At 42.3% G+C, this 16100-nt stretch overlaps 1 protein-coding gene across 1 annotated transcript in view; it reads right to left on the bottom strand.

Moving 5' to 3' along the window:
- The window catches only part of KIAA0319 (KIAA0319 ortholog), a 70776-nt gene that overhangs the window by 24030 nt on the left and 30646 nt on the right, over positions 1-16100 (bottom strand). Inside the window, 1 exon segment of the mRNA XM_030314729.2 lies at positions 1088-1312. Within this exon segment, the coding sequence (XP_030170589.1) occupies positions 1088-1312 (225 nt within the window).

The raw sequence follows: 16100 nt of genomic DNA, 5'->3' as shown, positions 1-16100 counted from the left end.
GAAAGAGAGAGACAGAGTGTGAGCAGGGGGAGGGGCAGAGAGAGAGGGAGACACAGAATACGAAGTAGGCTCCAGGCTCTGAGCTGTCAGCATAGAGCCCAAGGTGGGGCTCGAACCCACAAACTGTGAGATCATGACCTGAGCCGAAGTCAGAAGCTTAACTGACTGAGCCACCCAGGCTCCCCTCCCTATTTTTGACTAAATAAAGTCAAGCTTTTTTCTCTGAAAAGCTTTACAGAAGTATAATTTCCTAGTCCTTACTTCAAAATTACTAGTTACATGAAGGCTTATGTACCCAGTACAGGAAATGTTGTGGCAGACGGGAACTGGGCAGACCAACACGTGTCACCCGGTGCCCACAGAACCACCCCATTGGAGGGCTCCGTGGGCTTCCCCATCCGGAGCAAAGCTGCGGCAGGCTGCCTTGCATGACGTTTCCACGAATGTAAGAGTCTGGTTTACAGTCGTCTTTGTGATTTTCCAGTTAATAAAAGGTTCACCCCTTTTAACATCTTAATCTGTCAACCACGAGACAATAACCTTGTTACTGCAGATAAGGAAAAAATTCCTGATAATAAAGTTTATATTGGATTATTTCTAAAGTTTCTCCCAATACTAAAATAAAATAGTATTTCCGTAGCAAATGCTGGGTCAGACTTTCTCCAAACTAGCCTCAAGATCAAGCTGTCAACATGGGACCCACTTAGTTGCTATTCCGGGCTTATAGAGAATGCATGAGGGGAAAGGACGTAAATTTTGAAGATTTGTGAATTCCGGGGCTCTTCCAATAGTTGTAATCTATCAGATAATCTTGTAAAACATATTGTCTAGATATAACTGCCCCACACACACATAGCAATACTTTAGGTAGGTAGGTAGGTAAATGTGTGAAGAGATAAACAGATGGACAGATGTACCGATGGATGGATGGATGGATGGATGGATGGATGGATGGATGAGCAGGCAGATGGATAGCTGCATGGGCGGGTGGATGGGTGGATTGATGGACGGATGGGTACACGGTTGGGAGGGCAGGTAGGTGGACGGATAGACAAGTAAAAGTCTGAAGGCAGGCTAGAGAACTTGCCTGCATGGCCACCTCTTTGCTCTCACTCCCAGGACCCAGGGACCACTCACAGAGGACAATATGGTGATCATCACTGCTCCAGTTTCCATTCAAAGAGATGGAGTTTTGGGGCAAAGTTATGGTCTGATTTGGTCCTGCGTTGGCAACCGGCGGATGGTCCACAGCACCGCTGACCATGAGGACTGCAGTTGTTGAGTCAGTGGCTCCCTCCGAGTCTGTAACAATCTACAAAAAGAAGAGGCGGCCATCATGCTGCAGGAAGATGCCAAGTCTGAGAGCAAATGGCCAATTTAGTCGGCTTATGGCACTTTTCTCAGAACTCAGAACGGGTATAAACAGGAATTTGAGGATGAAGCTGAGAAAAGAACAGAGACTTGAGGATTTCTTTTTATTTGTTGCTGTCCATTCACTTTATTTTTAGCTAGTAATCTAGTCACATGATGGAGTTTTATCTTATATGGGTTTTGAGATGCTAGGTGAAGAAATCTTCCTCAGCCAACACAGGAGCCTCTCTCTCATACCTGAGACTGAGAATGTGTCGGGTTTAGGTCCCACCTTCAGGTCTGGCCGTGTAGAGACAGTAGACCACTCATCAATTTTCATCTACAAAGCTTTTGGATTTTTTTCTTCTTTTATAGAGGACTTAATATAATTATGTTTTCAGGACACTCCTTTCAGGCAATTTAAGGATCAAGCACTTTTAAGTAAAAATGGATGCTAGACCTACACAAGCCAACAACAGAGAGAAGTGTACTGACCCTCACGCGGTAAACTCGCTCCTGATGCGGTAATGGATTGGGAAATACGGTTACTTCATCCTTTTGGGGTAAAGATGTCAGTTCTGAACAGCAATGAGTGCGATTTAGGTGTTCATAGGAATCTGACCCTGAAGCCACGGGAAGAACACAAGCCTTACTTGTAGTAAGGGTGTGTGCGGGGTCCGTGTGTACAGGGCCGTGTACTCTGTGCACCCTTTCTCACTATCCCGCAGACTCCATACAACCAAGAGCCGGATGCCGGTTCTGGCTCTGACAGTCAATCAAGTATCCTGAAGTCCTCCCTCCTCAGCCAGGCTGTCAGGACGTGTGCTGGGCCCCTGAGGGAATTTCACCCTAGTAAAATGGGGACAGCAGCAGCAACCTGCCTCAAGCAGACGATGAATTTAAGAAGTATCAAATCATCCTCAACACCCATGAAATCGATCTGAGGACTGATGGAACAGACCACACAACTAGAGGGAGAGAAGAGGCCACATCGTGGAAGGCAAAAGGTGCGGAGACATGATTTGGGAGAGAAACAATCATGGGTGCTGCGGAGGGGAAGAAGCCCTGATCATGGAGAGGGACAGAGAGAGAGAGAGAGAGCGCGCGCGCGTGGCACACAGGGGATCACACAAGAAAAGCACTCCCCCAAAATCAGTGACTGGGAAAATGAGAGGGGCTGATTGCTGGGAGTCTGTACAAGCAGCAGAGCTCAAAGACTGGAGTTTCAGTAGAAGTCCGGGTCGTGGCTGGTGTGGAGCCCAGGGGGCACAGCGGCGCTTCTGGGGGGGAGTGGAGGCCCGGCAGCAGACAGTGCAGTCTGAGGGTCGTGCTGAGAGAGACAGATCCCCTTCTTGGAGTGCATTTGGGAGAGGCAGCAATGCCTCTCCGGGGCCAAAGAGCCCTTGGGCTCCACTGGGCCACCCAGTTCATTAGCACAGGTGCAGAGACACCTGCTGAGGGCAGCTAACCTGGAGGCCAGCTTCTTGCCGAGCTTTACCCTGAACTCTAAGTGCCTGTGCGTTTATGTGACTGACCTTCTGGGACAAACCAGCACCAGCCCCAGAGCAGACACCCTCACCCAGAGGGTCAGCGTGGGTCCCTAAAACTCTGGAACTCGGCTGGTGCACTTGAGATAAAACACACGCCTGCTGGGCAGGCAAGGGGCCCGGACACAGACAGGGTGAAGGCAAGGATCTGAGGGATGCCTGGGACACATGAAGGGAGATTGTTCACTCTTCTGTGGAGGCTTCCCGGACAGTGGCAGGTGCAAACTCCCATCTCTAGCGACAAGGGAGAGGGCAGGTGCCCTTTTTCTCCTGCACCCATCAGCACTGGCAGACCAGGGAGCAGCAGAGCGCCCACAGTGCAGGCGTGAGCCACTGACACCAAGCCCTGCCCCGCTGCACTCTGCAGCTGCTTCTGACCTAGGGCTATGGGCCCCTCCCCCAGAAGACCAGCACAAACACCCCCACCTGCACGCACCGAGGCTACTGACCACACAGCGCTGCAAAGATTCAGCTCTAGTGGAAATTGGGTCTAGCTTCTTTAAGTAAGCAGACCAAAGTACACCTACGTAAAACTCACCACACTCTGGCCAAGGGCAAAACATTGCCCATGGCAGGCAAAGAGAAACTCTGCAGAGGACTGACCTGAGGGTAGGAGCAGCCAAAACACAACAGCAGAGTGCACACAGCATCCACCAGAGACAACTCCTGAAGCACCAAGCTCTGGGCAGTATATGACCTCTTCTTATAGCCATTACTCTCAAGAGGAGAAAACATAACAGGCTTTCCTAACACACAGAAGACAGAGACTCAGACAAAGTGCCAAGATGGAGGAATTCATCCTAAAAGAAAGAACAAGAAAAGGTCACCGCCAGGGACCTAATTGAAACATATATAAGTAATATGCCTGATTCAGAATTTAAAACAATAATCATAAGGATACTAGCTGGGCTTGAGACAAGCAAAGAAAACACCAGGGACCCCCTTACTACAGATAAAAGATGTAAAAACTAGTCAGACTGAAATAAAAAATGCAGTAACTGAGATACAAAACCAACTGGATGCAATGACCACAAAGAGGGCAGAATCAGAGGAACAAATAAGTGATACAGAAGATAAAATTATGGAAAATAATGAAGCTGAAAAGAGAAAGAAAAATCTTAAATCACAAAAGTAGACTTACAGAACTCAGTGACTCCATAATAATAACATTCATTATCATAGGATTCCCAGAAGAAGAAGAGAGGGTAAAAGATGCAGAGGGTTTATTTGAGCAAATAAGGGCTGAAAACTTCCTAATCTGGGGGAGGAAACAGATATCCAAATCCAGGAGGCACAGAGGACTCCCATCAAAATCAACAAAAGCAGGCCAACACTTGCAAAACACAGAGATAAGGAAAGAATCCTAAAAGCAGCAAGGGAAAAGAAATTCCTAATCTACAAGGGAAGAAAAATGCAGTTAGCAGCAGATCTCTCCAAAGAAACTTGGCAGGCAGAAGGGAGTGGCATGATATATTCAAAGTGCTAAAGGGGAAAAGTATGTAGCCAAGAACGCTCTATCCACCAAGGCTGCCATTCAGAATAGAAGAGATAGAGTTTCCTGGACAAACAAAAACTAAAGGAGTTCATGACCACTAACCCAGTCCTGATGAAATATAATTGAGGACTCTCTGAGCAGGAAAGAAAAACCAAAAATAACAGAGAAAATCCTCGGAAATGACTTTACAGGCAATATGCTAGCACTAAATTCGTATCTGTCAATAATCACTCTGAATGTAAATGGACTATATGCTCCAATCAAAAGACATAGGGTATCAGAATGTACAAAAAACAAGACTCATCTGTATGATGCCAACAAGAGACTCATTTTAGACCTAAAGTCACCTACAGATTGAAAGTGTGGGATGGAGAAACATTTATGCTAATGGATGTCAAAAGAAAGCCAGAGTAGTTGTGCTTATATCAGACAAAGTGTATTTTAAATCAAAGGCTGTAACAAGAGAGGAGAAGGGCACTATATCACAATAAAAGGGTTTGTCCAACAAGATCTTACAACTGTAAATATTTATGTGTCCAACGTGAAGGCCCCATATATATAAATCAATTAATAACAAACATAAAGAAGCTCATTGTTAATACTATAGTAATAGTAGGAGACTTTAATACCTAACTTACAACAATGGACAGATCATTTAAGCAAAAAAACAACAAGGAAACAATGACTTTCAATGACACATTGGACCAGATGGACTTAATAGGTATATTCAGAACATTTCATCCTAAAGCAGCAGAACACACATTCTTTCCAAATGTACCTGGCACATTCTACAGAATAGATCACATACTGGGTCACATACTGGGTCACAAATCAGCCCTCAACAAATAAAACAAGATGGAGAACATACCATGCATATTTTCCAACTACAACACTATGAAACATGAAGTCAAACACAAGAAAAAATTTGGAAAGACAACAAATACATGGAGGTTAAAGAACATCCTACTTAAGAATGAATGGGTTAATGAGGAAATTAAAGAATAAAAAAATACATGGAAGTGGGGGAGGGGCCAAGATGGCAGAACACCATGGAAGGTTTTTTTTGCATCTCTCATCCCTGCAATACAGCCAGATCAACACTAAACCATCCTGCACACCTAGAATACTGATTTGAGGTATAACACAACACTCTGCACAACCTGAACCAGCAGGTACGTGGCACGGAGAGGTGACTGGGGGAGAAAGCCGCAGAGGGCAGGGAGCTGTTTTTGCTTGCAGAGAGAGGACAGAGCCAGGGGCAGAGTACAGAAAGCATCCCTCACGCCTGAAAGCAGCTCGAGAGATAAGAAGAGTATGCAAGGGACTGAACAAAAGAGGGAGGTACCGCCTGGCAACATGACAGCTTGATCATGGACAGTGTAAAAGCAGGGTGTGGACAGAACCCAGGGACAAAGGAGGGGTGTGCAATTGCTGATCGGGGAGAGCACAGAGTTCTGATGCTAGAGACTGCGTAGCTGGGTGACACCATTTTCACCCTTCCGGCACATGTGCATACACACCTACAGGTGCCACAACAATCCACCCCAGTAAGCTAAGCAGTACCATCTAGTGAGAAACGGAGCCGTAACACTAAGCCCTGCCCAACTGGGACAACCTTCCTCTTCAGGAACACCACAAGTCTCTCTGCCTGCTTAGTTTACAGACTATAAAGTGCTTCCTACTTCCACTTTTAGGGGAAACCGATGTAACTTCAGTCATACCTCAGTCTGTTTACTGGTCCATCTATTCAATTTTTTTTCCTTTTTTTCTTATAATTGGATACAGAAACAGAAAAAAATTATTTTTATTTTCCATTTCTATTAAAAATATTTTTCTTTAGTTTTTTTACTGTATTTTTTACTGTTTTATAAGTTTTTCAAATTCTATTTTTTACTTCCATCATTTCATTTTGTTCTCATTGTATTTTTTCAAAGTTTCAAACATTTTCCTTTTTTTTTCTTATCTTTCCCTTTTTACTCTAATCTATCAAGCTCCTTTCACCAATCACACCAGAACACACCTAAGATCTAGCATCCTTTATTCTTTTTGTGTTTTTAATTTTTTAATTTTAATTTTTTTTACCTTATTAATTCCTTTTCTTCCTTCAAAATGATGAAATGAAGGAATTCACCCCAAAAGAAAGAACAGGAAGAAATGACAGCCAAGGACTTAACACAGATACAAGCAAGATGTCTGAACCAGAATTTAGAATCATGATATTAAGAATACTAGCTGGGGTTGAAAACAGTTTAGAATCCCTTTCTATGGAGGTAAAAGCTAGTCAGGATGAAATAAAAAATGTTATAACTGAGCTGCAATCTTGAACAGATGCCACAGCAGCAAGGATGATGAGTCAGAGCAGAGAATCAGCAATATAGATGACAAACTTAGGGAAAACAATGAAGTAGAAAAAACAAGGGAGGGGCACCTGGGTGGCGCAGTCGGTTAAGCGTCTGACTTCAGCCAGGTCACGATCTCGCGGTCCATGAGTTCGAGCCCCGCGTCAGGCTCTGGGCTGATGGCTCGGAGCCTGGAGCCTGTTTCCGATTCTGTGTCTCCCTCTCTCTCTGCCCCTCCCCCGTTCATGCTCTGTCTCTCTCTGTTCCAAAAATAAATAAAAAAAAAAAAAAAGAAAGAAAAGAAAAAACAAGGGAGACTAAGGCAAAAGAGCACGATTTAAGAAAGAGAGAAATTAGTGACTCATTAAAAAGCAACAGCATCAGAATCAGAGGCGACCCCGAAGATGAAGAGAGAGAAGAAATGGTAGATAGGTTATGTGAGCAAATCACAGCAGAAAACTTTCCTAACCTGGGGAAAGACACAGACATCAAAATCCAGGAAGCACAGAGGACTCCCACTAGATTCAACAAAAACCAACCATCAACAGGGCATATCATAGTCAAATTCACAAAATCCTCAAGCAAGGAAAGAATCATGAAAGCAACAAGGGAAAAAATTCCTTACCCTACAAGGGAAAACAGATCAGGTTTGCAATAGACCTATCCACAGAAACTTGGTAAGCCAGAAAGGAGTGGCAGGATATATTCAATGTGCTGAATTGGAAAAATATGCAGCCAAGAATTCTTTATCCAGCAAGGCTGTCATTCAAAATAGAAGGAGAGATAAAAAGTTTCACAGACAAACAAAAATTAAAGGAGTTTCTGATCACTAGACCAGCCCTGCAAGAAATTTTAAGGGGGACAGGGGGACTCTCTGAGAGGAGAAAAGATGGGGGGGGGGGAGAAAAAAAGGACCAAAAGCAACAAAGACTAGAAAGGAACAGAGAATGCCACCAGAAACTCCAACTCTATAGGCAAAACAATGGCAATAAATTCATATCTTTCAGTACTCACTCTAAACGTCAAAGGACTAAATGTCCCAATCAAAATACATAGGGTAACAGAATGGATAAGAAAACAAGATCCATCTATATACTGTTTACAAGAGACCCACTTTAGACCTAAATACACCTTCAGATTGAAAGAAAGGGGATGGAGAACCATCTATCATGCTAACAGTCACTAAAAGAAGGCCGGAGTAGCCATACTTGATATCAGACAATCTAGACTTTAAAATAAAGAGATGAAGAAGGGCATTACATCATAATTAAGGGGTCTATCCACCAAGAAGATCTAACAATTGTAAACATTTATGCTCCAAATGTGAGAGCATCCAAATGTATAAATCAATTAATCACAAACATAAAGAAACTCATTGATAATACCATAATAGTAGGGGACTTCAACACCCCACTAACAGCAATGGACAGATCATCTAAACACAAAATCAACAAGGAAACAATGGCTCTGAATGACACACTGGACCAGATGAACTTAACAGATATATTCAGAACATTTCATCTTAAAGTAGGGGGAATAAGCTTAGGAATTCCCTGAGCCTGCACTGATGGGTTAACAAGGCATAAAGAATTACAAAGCCATAGCATGCTCACACCCAAACTTGCATAAACAAGATTAGGCCCACAGGATAGAGCGGAGGGGGGGCAAAGGCCCCCAGAATAAGGTAGGGGGAGCCAAAGCCCCAAGGATGGGGGGGCAAGGCCCCCAGAATAGAGAGGGGGGAAAACACCCCCATACAAATGTATATGAATTGTAAATTTATATATTTATCTATAAATAACTTTATAAATGCTTGTAAACGTATAAGCAAGATTAGGTATTCAGGGCGAAAGCGCCCCCTAGTTTAGTGCTATAGCAGAAAGCTGCTTTCATAGGAAGGAAGGACCAAATCAGGTAAATAGGGCTATAAACCACTGCAGGTGAAGCTGCCCAGATGGGAGTTGATTAGTAAAAGAAAAGGTGCCTTGTTAACCCTGAGGTTACTTGCTCTGTCTGTCTCATCCCCTAAGCTACCTAAGACAAACAGACATGGCACCTCTTGTCTGTCATTAACAACCACCTGCCCATCTGCCCAGCACCAGGATTTTTTTTTATATTGACCCAAACCCCAAACACTGTATATCCTCAAAACCCCTTTTCCCTCATACCGCTGAGTTAGTGTTCAAAGATTCATTGTCTGTTTGTGCAGGCCCATCACCTTTGTAAGCATTCTGATCTTAATAAATATGGAGTGAGGACCCTTATTCAGGGCTCTTGTCTTTTCGCGGACATTAGCCATCTCTCGGTTTCAATCTCGCATCCACTCTCTTGCTGGACAAGAAAGAATGTTAGACTAAGAGTCTATGACACTAAAGCAGCAGAATACACATTCTTCTCCAGTGTACATGGGATGTTCTCCAGAACAGATCACATACTAGGACACAAATCAGCGCTCAACAAGTACAAAAAGATCCAGATCATACCGTGCGTATTTTCAGACCACAGTGCTGCGCAACTCGAAATCAAAAACAAGAAAAAAATGTAGAAAGATAACAAATACTTGGAGACTAAAGAACATCCTACTAAGGAATGAATGGGCTGACCAAAAAGTTAGAGAGGAAATTAAAAAGTACATAGAAGCCAATGAAAATGGTAACACCACAGCCCAAAACCTCTGGGACACAGCAAAGGCTGTCATAAGAGGAAAGTACATAGCAATCCAGGCCTTCCTAAAGAAGGAAGAAAGGTCACAGATACACAACCTAACCTTACACCTTAAAGAGCTGGAAAAAGAGGAGCAAATAAAACCCCAAAACAGAAGACAGGAAATAATAAAGATTAGAGCAGAAATCATTGCTATTGAAAGCAATAAAACAGTGGAACAGATCAATGAAACCAGAAGCTAGTTCTTTGAAAAAACTCACAAAACCGATAAATTCCTAGCCGGTTTGATCAAGAAGAAAAAGGAAAGGACTCAAATAAATAAAATCAAGAATAGGGGGGCCTGGGTGGCGCAGTCGGTTAAGCTTCCGACTTCAGCCAGGTCACGATCTCGCGGTCCGGGAGTTCGAGCCCCGCGTCGGGCTCTGGGCTGACGGCTCGGAGCCTGGAGCCTGTTTCCGATTCTGTGTCTCCCTCTCTCTCTGCCCCTCCCCTGTTCATGCTCTGTCTCTCTCTGTCCCGAAAATAAATAAATGTTGAAAAAAAAAATTTAAAAAAAAAATAAAATCAAGAATGAAAGAGGACAGATCACAACAAACACAGCAGAAATACAAATAATAGTAAGAGAATATTATGAGCACTTATATGCCCAAAAAATGGGCAATCTGGAAGAAATGGACAAATTCCTAGAAATATATATACCAAAACTGAAACAGGAAGAAATAGAAAATTTGAACAGACCCATTACAAGTAAAGAAATCGAATTAGTAATCAAAAATCTCCCAAATAACAAGAGTCCAGGGCTGGATGGCTTTCCAGGGGAATTCTACCAAACATTTAAAGAAGAGTTAACACCTATTCTCTTGAAGCTGTTCCAAAAAATAGAAATGGAAGGAAAACTTCCAAACTCATTCTATGAAGCCAGCATTACCTTGATTCCAAAACCAGACAAAGACCCCACTAAAAAGGAGAACTATAGACCAATTTCCCTGATAAACATGGAGGCAAAACTCCTCAACAAAATACTAGCCAACCAGATCCAACAATACATTAAAAAAATTATTCACCATGACCAAGTGGGATTTATACCTGGGATGCAGGGCTGGTTCAATATCCACAAAACAATCAATGTGATACATCACTTCAATAAAAGAAAGGACAAGAACCACATGATCCTCTCAATAGATGCAGAGAAAGCATTTGACAAAATACAGAATCCTTTCTTGGAAAAAACCCTCAAGAAAGTAGGGATAGAAGGATCACCTCAAGACCATAAACGCCATATATGAAACACCCAACGCTAACATCATCCTCAATGGGGAAAAACAGAGCTTCCTCCCTAAGGTCAGGAACAAGACAGGGATGTCCACTCTCACCACTGTTATTCAACATAGTATTGTCAGTCTTAGCTTCAGCAAACAGACAACACAAAGACGTCAAAGGCACCCAAATCGGCCAGGAGGAGGCCAAACTTTCACTCTTTGCAGGTGACATGACACTCTGTATGGAAAACCCAAGATTCCACCAAAAACTTGCTAGAACTGATCCATGAATGCAGCAAAGTTGAAGGATATAAAATCAATGCACAGAAATTGGTTGCATTCCTATACACCAATAATGAAGCAATAGAGAAATCAAGGAATCGATCCCATTTACAACTGCACCAAAAACCATAATACAATACCTAGGAATAAATCTAACCAAACAGGTGAAAAATCTGTACACTGAAAACTATAGAAGCTTATGAAAGAAATTGAAGAAGACACAAAAAAATGGGAAAAGATTTCATGCTCCTGGATAGGAAGAACAAATATTGTTAAAATGTCAATACTACCCAAAGCAATCTACATATTCAATGCAATCCCTATCAAAATAACACCAGCATTCTATACAGAGCTAGAGCAAGCAATCCTAAAATTCATATGGAACCACAAAAGGCCCTGAATAGCCAAAGTAATTTTGAAGAAGAAAACCAAAGCTGGAGGCATCACAATCCCAGACTTCAGGCTGTATTACAAAGCTGTAATCATCAAGACAGTATGGTACTGGCACAAAAACAGACACTGAGATCAATGGAACAGAACAGAGAACCCAGAAATGGACCCACAGACATATGGCCAACTAATCTTTGACAAAGCAGGACAGAATATCCAATGGAATAAAGACAGTCTCTTCAGCAAGTGGTGCTGGGAACACTGGACAGCGACATGCAGAAGAATGAACCTGGACCACTTTCTTACACCAGACACAAAAATAAACTCAAAATGGATGAAAGACCTAAACGTAAGACAGGAAGCCATCAAAATACTAGAGGAGAAAGCAGGCAAAAACCTCTCTGACTTCGGCCGCAGCAATTTCTTACTCAACACATCTCTGGGAAAGAAAAGCAAAAATGAACTATCGGGACCTCATCAAAATAAAAACCTTCTGCACAGTGAAGGAAACAATCAGCAAAACTAAAAGGCAACTGACGGTATGGGAGAAGATATTTGCATATGACATATCTGGTAAAGGGTTAGTATCAAAATTTATAAAGAACTTATCAACTCAACACCCCAAAAATAAATAATCCAGTTAAGGAATGGGCAGAAGATGTGAAAAGACATTCGTTAAAGACATACAGATGGCCAACAGACACATGAAAAGATGTTCAACATCATTCATCATCAGGGAAATGCAAATCAAAAGTACAATGAGTTATCACCTAACACCCATAAGAATGGCTAAGATTAACAACACAAGAAACCACACATGTTGGTGAGGATGTGGACAAAGGGGAACCCTCTCATACTGTTCGTGGGAATGCAAACTGGTGCAGCCACTATGGAAAACAGCAAGTAGTTTCCTCAAAGAGTAAAACATAGAACTACCCTATGACCCAGCCATTGCGCTACTAGGCATTTACTCAAGGATACAAAAAATACAGATTCAATTGAACTCTAATCTTTGTAGCAGCATTATCAACAACAGCAAACTATGGAGAGAGCCCAAAAGTCCACCAACTGATGAATGAAGAAAAGGTGGTATGTATACACAATGGAATACTACTCAACCATGAAAAAGAATGAAATCTCGCCATTTCCAACGTGGATGGAACTACAGTGTTTTATGCTAAGCCATTTAAGTCAGTCAGAGAAAAACGAGTATCATGTGTTTCATTCATATGTGAAATTTAAGAAACAAAACAGATGAAGATAAGGGAAGGAAGAGGAAAAAAGAAAGGGAAACAAGCCATAAGAGACTCTTAACGATACAGAACAAACTAAGGGTTGATGGAGGGGGAGGAGGGAATGGGCTAGGTGGGGGATGGGTATTAAAAAGGACACTCGTGATAAGCACTGCGTGTTGTATGTAAGTGTTGAATCACTTAATTCTACTCCTGAAACCAATATTGTGCTCTATGTTAACTAAGTACAATTTAAATAAAAACTTGAAAAAAAAATGAATCAAAAGTACCTCGTAAAGTGACATTTCACTATACATAAATTTTATCCCAACAAATAAGTGCTAGAGAAAGGCTTTTAATAATATTTTTCTGAAGTTCCCACAAGGTTTTATATGATGAAGCTCTCCCACAAGTCTACCTTAGTAAAACCCTCAGATAAAAGTAAGCAATGATTTAGCAACATATGACAAACTTCTTAAAAACATACAGGACTCTGGGGTGCCTGGGTGGCGCAGTCGGTTAAGCGTCCGACTTCAGCCAGGTCACGATCTCGCGGTCCGTGAGTTCGAGCCCCGCGTCAGGCTCTGGGCTGACGGCTCAGAGCCTGGAGCCTGTTTCTGATTCTGTGTCTCCCTCTCTCTCTGCCCCTCCCCCGTTCATGCTCTGTCTCTCTCTGTCCCAAAAAAATAAATAAACGTTGGAGATTGCTCCTTCCTTTAAAAAAAAAAAAAACAAAAAAAAACATACAGGACTCTGACCGGAGATTTTACTTGTACTCCTAAATTTAACTATAAGGATGTTAGCCCAAACACTGAATAATGGGGCCCAATTTTTTTTCTTTCCTTTTTTTAATTTCTTTCTCTTTATTTTTTGTGTATTTATTTATTTTTTCAATATATGAAATTTATTGTCAAATTGGTTTCCATACAACACCCAGTGCTCATCCCAAAAGGTAATGGGGCCCAATTAATAAAATACAATGTATCAGCACAGCACCAAACATGATGTTACAGAATATTTACTGACGTGGATAATCATGATACATGGAATCCAAATGCAGACCCACATACGTGTGAGAAATTGACAGAGTTGTGACCTGCAGACTGGGAAAAGATATGCCCGACCGGCCAATAAACGGTACTGGGACAACTGGCTGATTATCCATATGGGGAAAATTAGACTGGCTCTCACAACAGTATAAAAACTGAGATGTGAAAGATAAAACTTTTAAATTTTCATTAAATCTAGGGGCGCCTGGGTGGCTCAGTCGGTTGAGCGTCCAACTTCGGCCAAGGTCACGATCTCACGGTTTGTGAGTTCGAGCCCCATGTCGGGCTCTGTGCTGATGGCTAGGAGCCTGGAGCCTGCTTCGGATTCTGTGTCTCCCTCTCTCTGCCCCTTCCCTGCTCATGCTCTGTCTTTCTCTCTCAAAAATGAATAAACGTTAAAAAAAAAAATTAAACAAGTCCAGAAAATCCTGGAAGATTTGCTCCATGTGCATGTAATCCACACATCAAAAAAAAAAAAAAAATCTAGAAGATAGCTTCTAAACATCCTATACATTTTGATCTAATAAGAAAAAAAATGTTTTAAGTTCATGTAGGTACAGAAAAAAGACCATAAACATAAATGCCATACAGTTAAGGGTGTTTATTTCCAGACAGACTTATGAGGGATATTTTTTTCTTTCTAATTACAGATACATGATGAGTTTTTAAAAATTTTTATGGCAAATGTGCATTATTCTCTTTTAAAGGTTTTTTTTTTTCTTAAGTTTATTTATTTTGAGAGAGGGAGAGAGAGTGGGGCAGGGACAGGGGGAGGGGGGGGAGGGAGGGAGGGGGGGGGAGAGAGAGAGAGAGAGAGAGATAGAGAGAGAGAGAGAGAGAGAGAATGAATCCCAAGCAGGCTCCACACTGTCAGTACAGAGCCCAATGCGGGGCTTGAACCCACAAACCATGAGTTCGTGACCTGAGCCGAAGTCGGATGCTCAACCAACTGAGACACCCAGGCGCCCCTGCTTTATTCTTACCATAAGAAGAAAAGTATATTATTAACTCCCCAATTATTACTTGTCTCTTGAAACCCTGTATCTCTTCTGGATCCAGCTGTGACTGCCTTGCCAAGGGGGTAAACTAAAAATAAACACACAGACCACGCCCCAGAGACAGGCCAATGGCAAACAGGCACAGGAAAAGAGGCCCCACCTCACGTCATCGGGGCAAATGCATATTAAAACAACAATGAGAGAGCACCACACACCTGTTTGAATGGCCAAAGTCGAAACTCTGATGGCACCCAGTGCTGGTGAGGGTGTAGAAAAGCTCTCCTTCACTGCAGGTAGGAAAGCCAAAGGTCCAGCCACTTTGCAAGACAGCTTGCTGGTTTCTTTCAAAACCTGAACATATTCTTACCGTATGATCCAGCACTCACACTCCTTGGGATTTGCCCAAAGGAGCCGAAGGCTTAAGTCCACACGAAAATCTGTACATGGATATTTACGGCAGCTTTATTTGCATTGGGTCAATGGAGAAATAAACTGTGGTCCATCCAGACAATGGAATATGACTCAGTGCTAAAAAGAAATGAGCTATCAAGCCATGAAAGGGCAAAGAAGAGCCATAAATGCACTTTACGAAGTAAAAGAAGCCAACCTGAGAAGGCTACTTACTGCACAATTCTGAGTATATGACATTCTGGAAGAGGCAAAACTATGAAGACAGTAAAAAGATCAGTGTTTACCAGAGAGGGGGCAGGGGAGACAGATGAATTAGTGGAGCACAGAGGATTTTTGGGGAGAGAACACGACAGATACCTGCGCGATATCGATGTATGAGATTATGATAGCCATCTGCCATTACACATTTGTCCAAACCCATAGAATGTACAACAGCAAGAAGGAACCCTAAGGCTGTAGGCTTGAACTATAGGCTTCAACTGATTAGGATGCATTAGTGTTGACTCATCCTGGGTAAAATACATACAATGCTTGCGAATGATGTTCATGATGGGGGCAGCTATGCATAGGTCAGGGCAGAAGCCATGTGGGAAATCTCTGCACCTTCCCGTCAATTTTACTGTAAAACCTAAAACTGCTCTAAAAAAAAAAATAAAGTTAAAAAAAAAAAAACAGCCACACATGAACATGGGATGCCCCATGTGGCTGCTCACCCAGCCTTCACAGAGCCTACAGATTCCTCGAGATCCACTCTTAATAATAAAATAAGCTTGCAGAACTAGCTAAGTCTGTCTTTCTGTCTGTCTGTCTTTCTTTGTCTCTCTCTCTTTTAGTATGGTGAAGAATATATAAAATAAAAAGTACCATTTTAACTATTTTTAACTATGTAATTCAGTGGTATTAAGTACATTTACACTATTGTGTAATCCCTATGGCCATCCATTTCCAGAACTTTGTCATCATCCCAAACTGAAACTCTGTACCCATTAAGCACTAACTCCGCATTTCCCCTCTCCCATCCCCCCGCCCAGGGCGACCACTATTCTGCTTTCTATCTCTATGAATTCATCTACTCTACCTCATG

This window comes from Lynx canadensis, chromosome B2 (genome assembly GCF_007474595.2).
Source record: "Lynx canadensis isolate LIC74 chromosome B2, mLynCan4.pri.v2, whole genome shotgun sequence".
In the NCBI taxonomy this organism is placed as follows: Eukaryota; Metazoa; Chordata; class Mammalia; order Carnivora; family Felidae; genus Lynx; species Lynx canadensis.
This window is presented reverse-complemented; position numbering and strand designations above follow the sequence as displayed.